Source organism: Helianthus annuus, chromosome 15 (genome assembly GCF_002127325.2).
Source record: "Helianthus annuus cultivar XRQ/B chromosome 15, HanXRQr2.0-SUNRISE, whole genome shotgun sequence".
Classification (NCBI taxonomy): Eukaryota; Viridiplantae; Streptophyta; class Magnoliopsida; order Asterales; family Asteraceae; genus Helianthus; species Helianthus annuus.
This window is the reverse complement of record NC_035447.2, coordinates 146,150,973-146,166,464: the sequence shown is the minus strand read 5'-3', so window position 1 is coordinate 146,166,464 and position 15,492 is coordinate 146,150,973. Positions and strand designations below refer to the sequence as shown.

At 34.7% G+C, this 15,492-nt stretch overlaps 1 protein-coding gene across 2 annotated transcripts; it reads right to left on the bottom strand.

Moving 5' to 3' along the window:
- Positions 1-1,522: 1,522 nt before the first annotated feature.
- On the bottom strand, positions 1,523-14,643 carry LOC110912641 (testis-expressed protein 2). Of its 2 annotated transcripts, none has more exons than XM_022157410.2 (7): positions 14,198-14,643; positions 12,662-12,900; positions 7,838-8,432; positions 6,648-6,969; positions 3,722-3,816; positions 3,154-3,348; positions 1,523-2,380 (listed from the first exon to the last, which is right to left on the bottom strand). In XM_022157410.2, exons 1-7 carry the CDS (start codon positions 14,372-14,374, stop codon positions 1,754-1,756), a joined length of 2,250 nt encoding a protein of 749 aa, XP_022013102.1. In that variant the 5' UTR covers positions 14,375-14,643; the 3' UTR covers positions 1,523-1,753. The 2 variants fall into 2 exon arrangements, with proteins under 2 accessions (XP_022013102.1, XP_022013103.1); XM_022157411.2 differs by having other exon boundaries at positions 3,722-3,813; positions 14,198-14,630.
- Positions 14,644-15,492: the final 849 nt, after the last annotated feature.

The window sequence follows — 15,492 nt, the reverse complement described above, 5'->3', positions numbered from 1 at the left end:
ATTGGATCAGTTCTTCAACCTTAAAAAGGTGAAACAAAATGCTAAGTCGTAGAACTACTTTGTTGCAAACATATTTGACTTGTTCGTTTTTTAATTTTTAAATTTGCTGATTAGTCATAAACTATGATATGATATAACATGAAAAATGTAAAAACAAGGGGAAAATTTCCTTATTCAACACACAATTTCGATACAACAAAAAACACTTAGACAAACATAAAAAGCACATGATTTCACTACCGAGATGAAAAATGATACATAATAACCATCAGAAAAAAGACTCCAAAAACTTGATCTTCGTGTCCATAGAGCATCCTAAGATGGTTATTGCATCCGCAAGCCCCTTTAACTGTTTGTCATCCCGCTTTCCAAGATCAACCATAAACATCATAGCCACCTCTTTGACACTTGACTCTGTCATACCAGACAGCAAATTGAAAATCTCTTCTCGCCTCTTCATGTTATCTCTGACCATAGAAAAGTTAGTTTCCAACAAGTCTTTACAAGACTTGTCTGCAGCAATTTGATCCTCGATCCTCTTTTTGAGATAAACACGCATACCGGATGATGAAGAAGAACCACGCGATGAATTACCAGAATCTGCCATCTTTAAGATAATATTTGAATGCTTTTTCAATGATATATAAAAGGAAATAGCAAACAAGATGACATCTAAAATTATTAAGCATGACAGTTGTATGGTTTACAAATCACGCATAAAATTATTGATGTTAGTAAATGTCTGAATTACCTAGCTGTGTTTTGAAGTTTTCTTGGTCCAGTACAGATATTATGTAAGATAATCACGCATGTATAAAAAATCACGCATATATAAAAAAATCACATATAACCCCCACATTTCATTTTTTTATTATTTATCACATAATCCCCCATATCAAATATAATCTAGGAGCAAGCTTATCTTATGCTACTAGAATAATTTATTATAGAGTTTGGTAGCTTCGCTTAAGTAAATTTATTTAAAACGAATTTTCCACTTACCATAATTCCATCCATGTAAATACCAAAAGTGAAATTCCAACTTACGATAACAACCAAACGGACTTTGGACTTACCATAACACCATCCATGTAAATAACATGAATTTTGATCTATTTAACTAAACAAATAATATTGGACTTAACATAACACCATCCATGTAAATAACATGAATTTTGATCTATTTAACTAAACAAATAAAAATACCAAAAATTAATTTTTTTCCTCTCGTTTACAACAATCTTGTTCAATAATGCCTAGTTTCTTCTATTTTACGTTTAGCAAGTTGTGTTTTGGTTTAGGTTGTAAATATACGGATGGGTTGACGTGCTGATCCGTTTAAAATTAGAACCGAAAAGGGTAAAACTAAAGATAAGACGCACGATTAGAACCATTTTACAATCGGACAACATAATTACACCCTAATGTCTGTTTAGTTACAACCCAACTCGAATACCTGTTTACAACCCGTTGACTCGTTTAAAAAAAGGCTACATGAAGGCGGGTTACTAAAGAATTAAACTCCATCAGAACCGAGTTTAGCCAAAAAGAATTATCAAGCAGATGTTTTCAAATGCAGAAATAAGCATTCAACCCTTTCAAGACAGAACCGGGTTTAGCCTAAAAGAATTATCAAGCAGATGTTTTCAAATGCAGAAATAAGCATTCAAACCTTTCAACAACTGCGGTCCCAATAACGTACAGACTACAAATCCCGACCCATATGCAAATCCGAAACTGAAAAATATACAAATCAAATCCCTCCAGGTCCTCGCATCTTCTCGACGATATGCCTCCCTTTCTCTTCAAGATTACGTCTCTTTTCATCAAGTTTTTCGCCCATTTTTTTTCGTAATCCTAGCATCTTCGCCCTTGTTCCCATTCTCCTTAACTCTCCTTCTGCCGCCTCATTGTTTTCTTCCACCACCACCACCTGAGGTGCTGACGGTGATGGACGACGCCAATCCGGTAATGCAACTAGTTGGTTTTCTTCCACTGCCACATCTTGCGGCGGTGGCTGTTTGTCGCTTTCTAACAACGGGGTTTTCTCATCAGTCGCTGCTGATTTTTCATCATCATATGCTGGTGACTTTTCATCGTCCGATTGACTGGATGTTGTTTTATCATGTGTGGTTTCTGTACTGCTTCTGCTACTTGTATGGACATCTTGTGCTTCTTGTGGGTGAGTCTCGATGGAAGATTGGGAACGATGGACTTCTTGTATGACCGTCCGTTCAGTGGCCGGCTCGGTGGTGAGTTCGGGGTTGGTCCAAATGAATGGTGCGGCTTTCTGTGGGATCCAGTCGTTCTTTTCTGCTATCATAAAGGGAATGGTTACACTTTCGGAGTTGGGGAGTACCGTGGTTTCACGAATAGCCGCCTGTGCAAGTAAAACATGCATAATATCAGAAGCTACAGTCAACATAAAGTCAATTACACAGAAATTTAAATTCAAAACTATATGAATTTTTAGAAAATTCCAATCAAATTTGAACTCTGTAACAAGGATGCAAATGAGCCAAGCCGCTTGTGAGCTACTCAAAATCAGCTCGCTAAAAGCTCGAATCGAGCCAAGCTTAAAGGAGCTCAAGCATAAAAATAAACGTGTTTAATAAACGAGTCTGAGCTTCACTTGTCGAGCTCAAGTAGGCGCACGAGCCTAATGTTTATATAACTTTTATTTAATAGGTATTTATATAATATTATTATTGTATATAAAATTTTTTTTTGGGTAAAGGGTTACCCTGGTGAATTTTATAAATAACCAATAAAAAGAACAGGGTGTGTCAAGAACCCGACACACACTACTAGTCAAGGCATACCCCGACTAGGGCACCAAACAAACATGACATATAAAATTACGATAAAAATAATATTTATTATGTTGTATATAAAAATTATAATTATAAATATATATAAAAATAACTACTCACGAGCCGAACTCAGAGCTCGAAACGAACTAAGCTTAGATAGGGCTTAGATGAGCTCGAATTGGCTCATCCACACCCCTATCTGTAACCAATAATACAATAATAATGAAAGGGTTTTTTCGAAATGTTTAATACAATTTCTGAATTTCAGAAGTTAATGTTTTGACTTGCAAAGCAAAATGTGCCATTGAAGGCACAACTTGCCCAAGTAAATTCATCTGACCTTAAATTTATTGATGATGAACAATGCGATATGTCCACTGGTTATCTTGTGATCACCAACAGCAGACTCCAAACTAAAATCTATATCAGGCATCGATGTGAAACCGAACCAGATTTGATCTGACGGTGGAGGTTTGATGTGTACTCTTAATGTTCCTCGAAGAGTTGTTACCCTTATTGCAAGTGACAAGGGCACCTGCACAAACAAAAGATATTTTTTTTTTTTTCAAAAACAAGAAAGCTCTCGAATTGATTTAATTCGGGTCAGCAGGAGAATGGGTAAAAATGGTTTGTCATAGCCCTTATTTTGATATTCATTAGATTGACACAGGTTGGGTAATGGGTCGAAACAGGATATTAGTACGGGTCAGGATTAGTTGGCCCACAAATACTTTTTGTCAATTTTAAATAAGTTTATACAAAGAATTAATGTGTTATTACTATAAGTACAACGCTAATCCAAATATTTGAATAAAAATAGCCTTTGGTTGATTTCCTACCTGTTTGACCCGTTCCCATTTTAGCTAAACGTTGTGTTTGATATGTTTGAGATATATATATACACAAACCTGAGAGACTTGTTTGGCAACAGAATTTATTACAGATTTCCATTTGGGTACAGTAGAAGATGCTTGTTCATTGCCCTTTAAACTTTTGGTATCTTCTGCAGGAAAATAAATTAGTATAGACGTATAGTAACTGATAAAGCTAACACTTGTTTTGTCAACTTGCAAATACGCGTATCGTGTTCACAGGGCTGTCTCCGAGAATGTCAAAAAAATTTAGGCCCTTGGCAAGATAAAAAAAACCGGGCCCTATCCCCCCTAGTAAAACGAATACCAACACCGGTTTTGATAATATTGATATCGGCACCGACGTTCGGTCGAAAACATACTCTATTATTAATACAACTACGCCTTCAACAAAATATACACCTTCTTCGTTTCTAATAGGGCAAATGCCATAAAAAACCAACATACTTTCTGTTTTTTTTTCTCATAAAGCCCTTCCATTTTTTTTGCACTTAAAAAACATTCATACTTTCTTTTTTTGTTTTATAAAAGCCCTACTTTTTTTGCACATTAAAAACTAACATACTTTTTTTTTTGTCTCATAGAAGTCCCTAAATAACTGTTTGTAAATTAAATTCTCTCCACGTGTTATATTTTAACAGAATTGTGAATTTTTTTACTTATTAATATCACGTTAGGAAAGAATTTAGATGAAATTTAATGTTTTAAATTGGATATATGGCAAACAAAAGTATGTTCAATGTTTGTCTTTTCTTTTCCATTTTTAATTCAATAAATTGATATCAACAAATATTATTCGAACAACAATATAATAAAATTCACGAGCATGGATGACATAGCTAAAAATAAAATAAAATAATAAACATATAAAATGGTATGTATGAATATAAAATCGTTAAAAAGTATAGCATAATTTGTCAAATAATGTTTTCTTGATTTCATCGGATTATAATTAAGATATTTTTGTTAAAGTTTAATACAATAAGGGACTTTTATGATACAAGAGTAGAAAGTATGTTGTTTTTTATATATAAAAGTGGTTAGGGAAAATTTTTAAAACAAATAAGAAAGTATGTTGGTTTTTTATGTGAAAAAAAAAGTGGAGAGACTTTTGTTAAATAAAAAGAAAGTATGTTGGTTTTTTAAGTGCAAAAAAAAAATTGGAGGACTTTTATGAAAAAAAGCAGAAAGTATGTTGGTTTTTTATGGCATTTGCCCTTTCTGATAAGAATCGTCGATTGATATGACGATAAATTATCTTATGCATCAATTTAACTTATAGATTTTTTTCTATGTTGCCTTGTATGTATTTTCTTACTTTTATCTTTAGATGATTGTATATCTTTTAGCTTTATCATATTATTTACGATAAATTGTGTTATGCATCAATTTAACTTATAGATTTTTTTCTATGTTGCCTCGTATGTATTTTCTTACTTTTATCTTTAGATGATTGTATATCTTTTAGCTTTATCATATTATTTAAGTTAAGTTTTAGACGTACCGATGTTATTCGGCCGGTATCGGTTCGCTTCGACGCGGTACCGTTACCATACTCGCTAAATATACAGTACCAAAAAATACTCTATTTATAATATAATTACTCTAGCTCAAAATTATAAAATAATAATAGTAGTTGTTAATAGCGACCAAGTGTCGCTATATAGGTCTTAGCGATATATAGCGACAGGCTGTTGTTTTGTTTCTGCTTAAATGGTGCAAAAACTGCCCCACGCGGGCCCGGGTTTTCGGAGCTGGCATTCGTGTCCACAGGATGCGGGCACACACGAGTTCAATTAAATTCCAGTTCAGAAACTCATTTTTTTGCAACCCCCCCTGCGTGCGGGTAGGACTTGTGGTAAAACATGTCATAAAGCCACAATGGAGTAGTAAAAACTTTACCTTATAAACAACCACTCACTTTGTTCACACACCAATGTGGGACAAAGTATTTACCACCTTTTGAGACTTTCATTCACACACCCAACATATAAGTCCTAAACTTTTGCTACTAACTATTAGTTTTTGTTAAATATACATGTAAAATAGCATATATACAAGAGTATTTTGATGTAATATACATATAAAAATTTTCAAAAATCTTTTTCTAGTGTAATCGCTATTTATAAAATAGCCGTCGCTATTTGTCGCTATTCGCTACGTAGCCTATAGGTGCCTTGTTACTATTCGCTACGTAGCCTATAGGTGCCTTGTCGCTATTTGTCGCTATTCGCTATCGACAACTATGGTTACTCTACTTAAATAACATCAAATAACACCAACAAAAAAAATTCTTAACTATGCAAATTTGCATTGTGTATTTACTTTCTATAAAAACGAAATTTTGATCCGAAACTGAAATGAAAAAAAAAAAAAGAAACTTATTTGGGTTTCAGTAAATGTTGACAAGGTAGTCTGCCGTTTATTAAAAGCATGTGAAGGCTATAAGCCTATAACTGTATAACAAAGTAAAAAAGAGAAAATTCAACCCCAAGAGTCAAACTTGTGATCTAGAAGACAGCATTCGACTTTTCTACCACTGAACTAAGGTTGAAAGTTGACATATATTTTTGTAGATTATATAATATATATAAAAGAATTTTAAAATATTTTACGGGCTCGTTTACGTTTTTGGCCCTAAGCCAATGCCCACCTGGCCCTTGCTCAGGGCCGGCCCTACGTGTTCAGGTTCATGTGTGTGACACGGTTTTCGAGTTCAACCCACAAACAAGACCCGTTTAGCAGCCCTGATTTTATCAAATTATGATTCAGCGTTTTATAAATAAAACAATTTAGAAGGTTATAAACACTATAGTATGCTAGTAGTAAATTTAATACCATTCAACTCGCTTGACCTATTTCCTTTCTATTTAGCTATATCTTTTTAAAAAAAAAAAATTTGCCTAGTGGTACTGAAAAGAATCCAAATTAAAATATCTACCCTCTATTGATATGAACTTACCCAATTTGAGATTTTCATCACCCTTTTGATCCATGGGCTGATTAAGCTTCAACTGTTCTCCAAAACCTTCTAGAAGATCCGTGGCGACATCATCCACGGGTTTTGAATCCGAATTTTCTAGCTCTTGCACTTCAAGCCTTGTTTCAATATCTAAAACCACGCCACCGTGATATTCAATATCAATTTCCATTGCAACCACTTCTTTCAGATCTGTTGGTAGGACGCGCATGCCATGTATATATGGTGGAACATTTCCAGGATTTACACCTGTACAAATGATTTCACCTATATAACTCGGAGTCCTAATTGTGGACAGCGTTCTCTACAAAAAAAAAAAATCAGTAATTTAGTTAGTTTAGGTATTCAAACAAACACAAAAAAAAAAAAAAAAAACAGTTTTCAACCCATTTAGGTTATGTTATATCTCTAGCGGGTCACAAAAATAGTTGGTTATAGCGGTGTTCACTATTCGGTTAAAACCAAAAAATGAAAGAAACCTAACCAAATCTGAATTCTGTTACATCGGTTTGTAACCGTAACAAATTCGATTCTGAATTTGGTTTTACCCAAATATTAAACACCCCTACCCCTAGTTGGTCACAAAAGATCAGGGCGAAATTCGTCCAATTGTACTCGTAATGCAAAAAACCACATAAATCACTTTATAAAAAAATAATATAATTTCTGTAATCAAACCATATATGTGGCACATTAATTAGCGATAAATACATATGGATCAAAAATGTTCTACCTCTGCATAGAATCAAACCACACATCTAAGCAGTCAATATCGGTGCTATAGCGGTTAGCGGACCTCAGGGTGTGTAGCGGTCCAAATAGCGGTGACCTATAGCGGTTCCGCTATTAGCAGCACTAAATACCGCTAAATACCGCTATAGCGGTGGCCTATAGCGGTTATAGCAGTAACGGTGTTTGATTGTGTTAATTCTTAAATTAAATACTTCAAAGTTACCATTAGTATTTGATTTGCAACAGGTTTTTGATAATGGAATGATATTACTATGAATTTTGATATTACTATTAATATTTTTCAAAGATATATTTATATATATATAAAAATACATAAATTATGCATGGTATAAAAATTACCGCTATAACCTATATATCATATAGCGGACCTTGACCGCTATTCGATTTTGGACCGCTTTAACTGCATAGCCACACATTACCTGAATCCGTGCTTGTATTGAATTCCTCAAATTGACATTGCTTTTAGCATCAAAGAACAACCGTGAAATCAACAAATTACAGCATAAAGTTCCTTCATCGCTACTGATTTTATCATTATCCGAACTTTGAGACCCTACTCCGTTCCTGCTTCCTACTTTCTCCTCAGCACCATAATTAGGCTTCTTTTCTGTTTGAGAAAGCCTTGAAGACCCACCAACAGAATTTTCACTAAACTTCTTATCATCTCTGCCAATTTTAGAAGTTTTTTTCCCAAATTTCTTTAAGAAGTCGCGGACCTTTTTTGATGATGAACCATCTACTTTAATAGATCTATCCCCGATTTCTGGATTAAAACCGATAGATGGTTTTAAAAATGAAGGATATTCTACATTTAATGATGCCAGATAACTATGAAACTCCGCACGTGCTTTATAAAACCATGTAAGTTTCTCTTTGTCATCACAAGAAGCAAGACGTAGAGCTTGACACCATGATTCTTTTTCACTAGATGTCTCAAAATACATGTAGAATAACTTGCTTCCATGATATATTACTGATGATTTGTTCTCCACTTTTATAGGGTATTTTTTCGCCCTGTAAATTTGTGAAACTATTTAGTCAAAAAATTCAAAATAAAACTGCAATATAGATCCACATGGTTAGGATGTGTAAGTGCAAAGTTGTATATCCTTGGGCAACTCAAGCAATGAGGAGAAACCTTAAAAACTACAGGTGGCAAAACAGGCGGGTTGGATAACAAGGTAATGCGGGTCATATTATGTGTGGGTCAACACCATAGTTTGAGAAACCGACCTAGGTGCGTGCCTCGAGGCGAGGCGCCAAAAAACGAGTATGAGGAGGCGCCTCAACGGGTTATTTTGTGCGTGCGCCTAATAGGGCTTAGGCGCCTCAAGGAGTTTTGATGGTTTAGACTTTTTGTGTCAATTTTAGAAATTTCATGTCTTTTTAATGTGTGCCTATGATGAATCTCATAATGAAATTGATTAGTATTTTATTTTTTATATATTAATTTTTAATTCCGCTTTGGTTTGCTACCTTTAAACTTTGGTCGACACGGTTTGAGCCTGCCCGCCAAAACTTTTTTTTCCTATTATTAGTTTTGTAAATAACTAATATAATATATATATATACACATATAAATATATAGGGTAGGGATCCTAAGAGAAGTCCACCCTATTTGAGAAACTTGAGAAGCATTCTGGACCACACATTTTTCTAAGCTTTTCGTAATATACACATATGTATAGTTTAAAATTGAGTATATACATATATGTATATTTAATTATACACATATGTATATAGTCAATTTTAAACTATACATATGTGTATATTACGAAAAGCTTAGAGAAAATGTGTGGTCCAGAATGCTTCTCAAGTTTCTCAATTAGCCTACTACTTCTCACATGATCCTTATCCTACATATATATATATATATATATATATATATATATATATATGTATATATATATATATATATGTATATATATATATATATGTATATATATATATATATGTATATATATATATATATGTATATATATATATATATGTATATATATATATATATATATGGGTAAGGTTAGTCTACAAAGAACTTTTTCCTACAAAGTGTGAGAAGTCTATGAAGGCATCGTGTTTTAGATTCTTTTGGGATTGAATAATATATAAAAACACCAAACACAACAATTTAAAACAAAAACATATATATTATAGGCATTAAAATTAAAACACACCGATTAACTTTCTTCACATGGTGTTTTAGATTTCATGCCTTGAATGCATTTCATTGTGTTTTAAATTGTCACGTTTGGTGTTTTTCTATATCATACCATACTAAAAGAATCTAAAACACCATGCCTAAAATTTAAAACACAATGCCTACATAGACTTCTTACACTTTATAGGAAAAATGTCCTTTGTAGAGGAACCCTTACCTTATATATAACTAAGACATGTAAATTGAAATACTTATATAACTTCAGTCATATAAAATAGTAAGCATTTGAACACTCTTTAGACAACTTTTGACCCGTTCGACCCATTTGGCCTGCCTCATTTTTAACAACTTTGTTATACTATATCTAATCTGTTTGACCCATTAAATGAATATATTCATATTGAAATTATGCTCACCTTGAGTGTGATTCTGATTATGATTATTAGGGCCAAAATAAAATGCCTTGAAGCAGCATGTAAGAGAGTTTCTGTAAAAGAAAACTGACTTTTTGATGGTGAATTTGAGCTTTTGAAGTTACCCTTCTATACATAGTTGTCGATAGCGAATAGCGACAAGGCATGGCTAGGCTACGTAGCGAATAGCGACGGCAATTTTATAAATAGCAATTACACTAGAAAAAGAATTTTGAAAATTTTTATATGTATATTACATCAAAATACCCTTGTATATATGCTATTTTACATGTATATTTAACAAAAACCTATAAATCTAGCTATTTTATAGCTATAACCCTTTATAACATTAAAAAAAATAAAAAAATAAAAAAAAATAATAACCGTCGCTAAAATCGCTATTCATCGCCATGACCAACTTAGCGACACATAGTCGCATCGCCATAAAGCGCGCTATAGCGACCGCTATGGTCGCTATTAACAACTATGCTTCTATGCCTAACTTTAATCACTTTGTTGCACATAACTATTGAATAAATTTTGTTCTCCAGTGATGGGATAATTACTTTTGAAGTGGACACTCATTTCATTTAATGTGCTTTTGAGATGGTGACTTGGTGAGTATTATCTTATAAGGGTGTTATTTGTAATTTTATAGTTTCAAGCCCACGTAAAAGTTTATCACTAACTTGGATTTTGTTAATACGTTTGTGCCTAACAGGTCAATGAGTTTATTCATAATGCATAAAACCCCACCGGTTGTTTTATGTCAAATCTTAGATGATCACTGTAACAACGTGGTTTATAAATGACATTTCAATCTTAATTTTATATTATTTAAGAGAAGAAAGGGGTCGCGGGTTAAATTCAGCCTGTTTGGCCATCAGAGAAATTACCAGTTATAGTCTACCCAATAAGGCAACCCCAAAACTTTCAAGATAAACAATGATACTAGCAAAGAAAGATTTATGCCTCTGCAATGGTAACACACAAAACAAAACAATTATGAATTAACTTAAGGGTTGCCCCGTATCAAAAAAGTGAATGGAAAACAAAGCAAAAGAGAGTAAAAATAAGCGGTCCAAGTTGCCACGATATAAACAACTTACATAGAAATGGTCCTATTGTATCCAACTAGAAGTGGAAAAACTAGCAAGGTGGGTGGTGTGTGTCATGGGTTTGGGTCAAATGAATAAATGGTCCGTGTTAGGTTTACCTGAAATACTTTGTCCAAAAACTACATCCTTCTCGATAATAATATAACTATTGAAATAAAATTGATTTAGGAGGTTTTATGTAAAGATGTCAACAGAACGGGTTAACAAATTGGCGGGTTGAATTGACGAATCCAAACATGACCCATAAACTTATTCATGCCGAAGACATCAACCTAAGTCCCCCTAACATGGGCACACTATAAACCATGTAATGTAACGAACATCTATGCTGTCAAAAGCGCAAAAAGCGCGCGCCTAGGCGCCCGGGCGCACCTATAGCGCCTGGTGGTAGCCTAGGCGCAAAAATGGGTTGTTTTTGGAAAAAAACGCTGCTGAGGTGCAAAAAGGCGCGCGCCTGGGCGCGAAAACGGTGCTGAGGCGCAGTGGATAAGCAGGAAAACTGAAAAAGGCACGCGTCTGGGCGCAAAAACGGCGCGCCTCAGCGCAGTGGATAAGCAGGAAAACTGAGAAAAAAGAAAAAAATGAAACCGAGTGCGTGCAAAAACTGCGTCACGCGGGCCCGGGTTTTCGGAGCTGCATTCGTGTGGGCACGCACGAGTTCAACCAAATTCCAGCTCAGAAACTCATTTTTGCGCTTTTCTTAAAAAAGCCCACGCTTTTTTTGCGCCTTGCGCCTAGGCTCCGGGCGAGGCCGATGCACCTCGCCTGCGCCTTGCGTCTTTGACAACAAAGACGAACATGGTCCATTTAATTTGTTCATGTAAATCAGTCAAATAGGTTGGTAGATTGTAATAAAGTTGTAGACAGGTTGTTGGGTTATAAACGAGTTGGCACAGATTATATATTTTTTCATGTAATTCTAGTTTATATGTTTGCTTTCAGTACAACCTGAACGTGACCCATTCGACTAAACAGGTTACACAACTCAACCAAAACAGGATATAACCTGATAATTTTAGTGCCGTCTACCAACACTTTTATGCACTAAAAATACACATCAGCCGAATTTCAACAACCCATTTGACCCGTTTAATTTTCTAAATTTTATCAGACTACCTGTTTGACCTAACAGATAAACCGAATCAACACGCTCATAAATATATGGGTCGAAACTCGAAACTGTGACCTGTCTCTTTTGGAAGTAACAATCATAGTATAGACTTTCAGACTATGCAGTTAATATCGGTGAGATATCGGTCATATCGGTCCCTTAGTAAAATATCGGTGTCAAATATCGGTCAAAATATTATCGGCGATATTGACCGATATAACCAATATATCACCGATATTTGCCCGATATAACCAATATATCACTGATATATCACTGAATTATTGGTGTTAAATTGCTATATATATAAATTCTGCATTATATTAAAATTACTGATATCCCACCAGTATCTCACCGAGATAACCTATATTTCAAATATCGGTCCTTTACCGATATACGATATTTTACCGCATTAACTGCATAGCTTTCAGATAAAGAAATATTACCACTTTCTGGAGGGCAAATTTGTAGCAGAAACAGCTTCTACAACACAACCCAATAGATCAATTTTTGTGAGGGTTCTATCTGGTTCTGTAACAATTAGTGATTTATCCTTGATGCTTGCATGCTTCCTGATAGGTGTCACCTCAATGATCTCGATTTTACGTTTTTCTTGTCGTGAAATTTTATCAGTACATTGTGAAGCCTTTGGGACCTTTTCTTTTTCTAAAATCCAAACTGATCCCTGAAAAAAGTATGATAATTGATTTAAGTACATCCAAACGCTAGAAATTGATTAACCAAGACTAGAACACGAAAAATCACTTTGATAATAGTATGCAACTAGTCATTTTAATAAACCATGGCACATAAGGGTTTATTTCTATGATGTTTCTTAGAACTTGAAAGAATAAGAATTATCCTCTAATATGGTAGGTATACTTGTTACAAATAAACTTATATATACTTTCATGCAATTGTGTGGTACATAAAGAACACAGAAATTCTTAAGAAAGTATTGAAAGTGATTATATGATACGGAAATCGGATAATCAGTCGAAACAAAACGGGTTGTAAGATACAGTGCTTCAATCGTTTAAAGTTGTGATGACTAGATGACCAGTTGTTGGAGTGTTTGGCCCCTTCGACTACACAATGACTTAGTAGACTATAAGACCAAAATGGCACTTTGTTATTAACAAACATATGGTCGGACTATCGGAGAACCATGGTTGTAGAAATCCCGACTAGTCTCCGATTAGTCGTCGATTAATCATTAATTGTAGGTTCACTGATTAATGCCCGATTAATCACTACATGGTCAATGGCGGTCCTATTCTGACCAAATTTTGGTCTGATCCCAACCAAATTTCGACCAAACCTTGTAAATTCAAGTCAATTACTTAAAAAATGGGTCAATGAGGGGTTAAAAGTTAAAGCATGTCTACTTTAAAAAACTACATACAAAAACGTGTGTGTGTGTGTGTGTATATATATATGATAAAGATTACACATAAAAGTCCCGATCCGATTAATCCCTATTAATCCCGATTAATCGCTAGCCGGTAGCCCACCGACCGACTAACGCCTAGCGATTCTTACAACACTACGGAGAACCATACGGCAATGATGTCTCTATCAAGGCGATGGCAAACTATAGTTTATAAAAATGTCAAACTCTATTGATGTACTTATAACTGCAAACAATCCGGACGAAGGATTAACACGCGTATGTGTAAATCAAAATGGTATGCCCCTAAAAGGCCAAGTTAGGAATACATTTCCAAGTCCTTAGGGCTTTGGTTTTACTCCCCAAATCGCTGTTCGATGCTGCTTCTAGTTGTAGATAAAGCTTATCAAACACCTCTTTTAAACCAAAGATATACACACTTTGGTGTCATTCTAATACACACACAAGGCTTATTAACAACAAAATACTTACATACAGTTTATTAAACATCAAATTTCAAAAAACAGGTAAGAATAGGGTGACTTATTCAAATCATTACAACAGCAAAATGGAAAAAGGGGGGCAAACTGACCTGTTTGTTAGGAAACTGGAATTGTAGCTCCTCACCTTCAGATTTCGTAACCTTGACGTCTTGTTTAACAGTCTTTTTCCCCAATTTCCTAAGTAAAAACAAAAGCCCCACAACTTCAACACCGATAACCACCAATGCCCCAACAACGAACCCCACAAACAGTGCAACAGCCACCATAATCACTAGTCTATTCACACAATCATCGACCTCATCATTATGAAGCAGTAAGATGTGGTGGAAACTTACGTCTCAAGTGATTCGAATCGAGGTGCGAGTCAATTGGAAAGAAGAAAGCGGAATACGCGGTTGCTTTTTGATGAAGAAATTGAAGATAGAAAGAAAATCTGGTGATGGTGATTTCAATTTGACCCCAAAATACAAGTTAGAAATAGATTCGGGTGATCGCGAATTCTACGCGCTATGGAATATGACTCCACCCCACATGGCCACATATAATAGTTTTTCCTGTGTCACCATCATCATTTAGTTTCTATTTTGTTGAACGGTTTTTTACTAGAACACTAGAAAGTGAACTTTTTTATAAACGTAAAGAGCTTGATTTGTTATCGAAAATTTGGGTGGAGATACAATAGAAAGTTTATTTAGCTAGGAAGTGATCTTGACCATCCATTAAGTTAATCAAGGACTGAGATTAAATCAGGGAAATTGAAAGGAAGAAAAGAGGCGCGTGAGTTTGTTCAAAGGCATTCTAGTCAATCCAAGCCAATAGTTTCTCTCTCCTCCAATTCCCCCCATTTTTTAAATGTTAATAACTCTTTCATACGACATTATTTTTTTATAAAAATTGCACAAAAAAAGCGAGCGTTTTTTTATCTTTAAAACGAGTATACTATTGCTATATTTTAAAAAAAAAATTTAAAACCCAGTTGCGTAAAACGCAATAGAAAAACCACCAGTTACGTAAAACGCAATGAAAAAAAAAACCTAAAAAATGACATTTTTCTAAAACGCAATGCACCAAAAACACAAAGAAATGACTTATTTGTAAAACGCAATGGCCAGAAAACACATAAAAAAGTGTTTTTACCTAAAACGCAATGCACCAAAAACACAAAGAAATGTCTTATATGTAAAACGCAGCTCAACCCCAGCCAGGGGCTCTGCCCCTTGGACCCCGCCAGGGGCTGCCGCCCCTGGGACCTCGCTACCAGGGGCTGCCGCCCCCGGACACCGGCAAAGATCGTAAAACGCAATGACTAAATCAAAAACCCAGATCGTGAAAATGAAATTAAAGAATTTCTTACATGGATCGAAGCCGATTTCTTCATCAATTG

Coding starts and splice junctions, on each gene's coding strand:
- LOC110912641 (XM_022157410.2), bottom strand. CDS start 14,374: ATGGTGGCTGTTGCACTGTTTGTGGGGTTCGTTGTTGGGGCATTGGTG. Junction 6,970..7,837: donor CAATACAAGCACGGATTCAG/GTAATGTGTGGC, acceptor TTTTTTTTGTAG/AGAACGCTGTCCACAATTAG. Junction 2,381..3,153: donor TCATCATCAATAAATTTAAG/GTCAGATGAATT, acceptor TTACTTGCACAG/GCGGCTATTCGTGAAACCAC.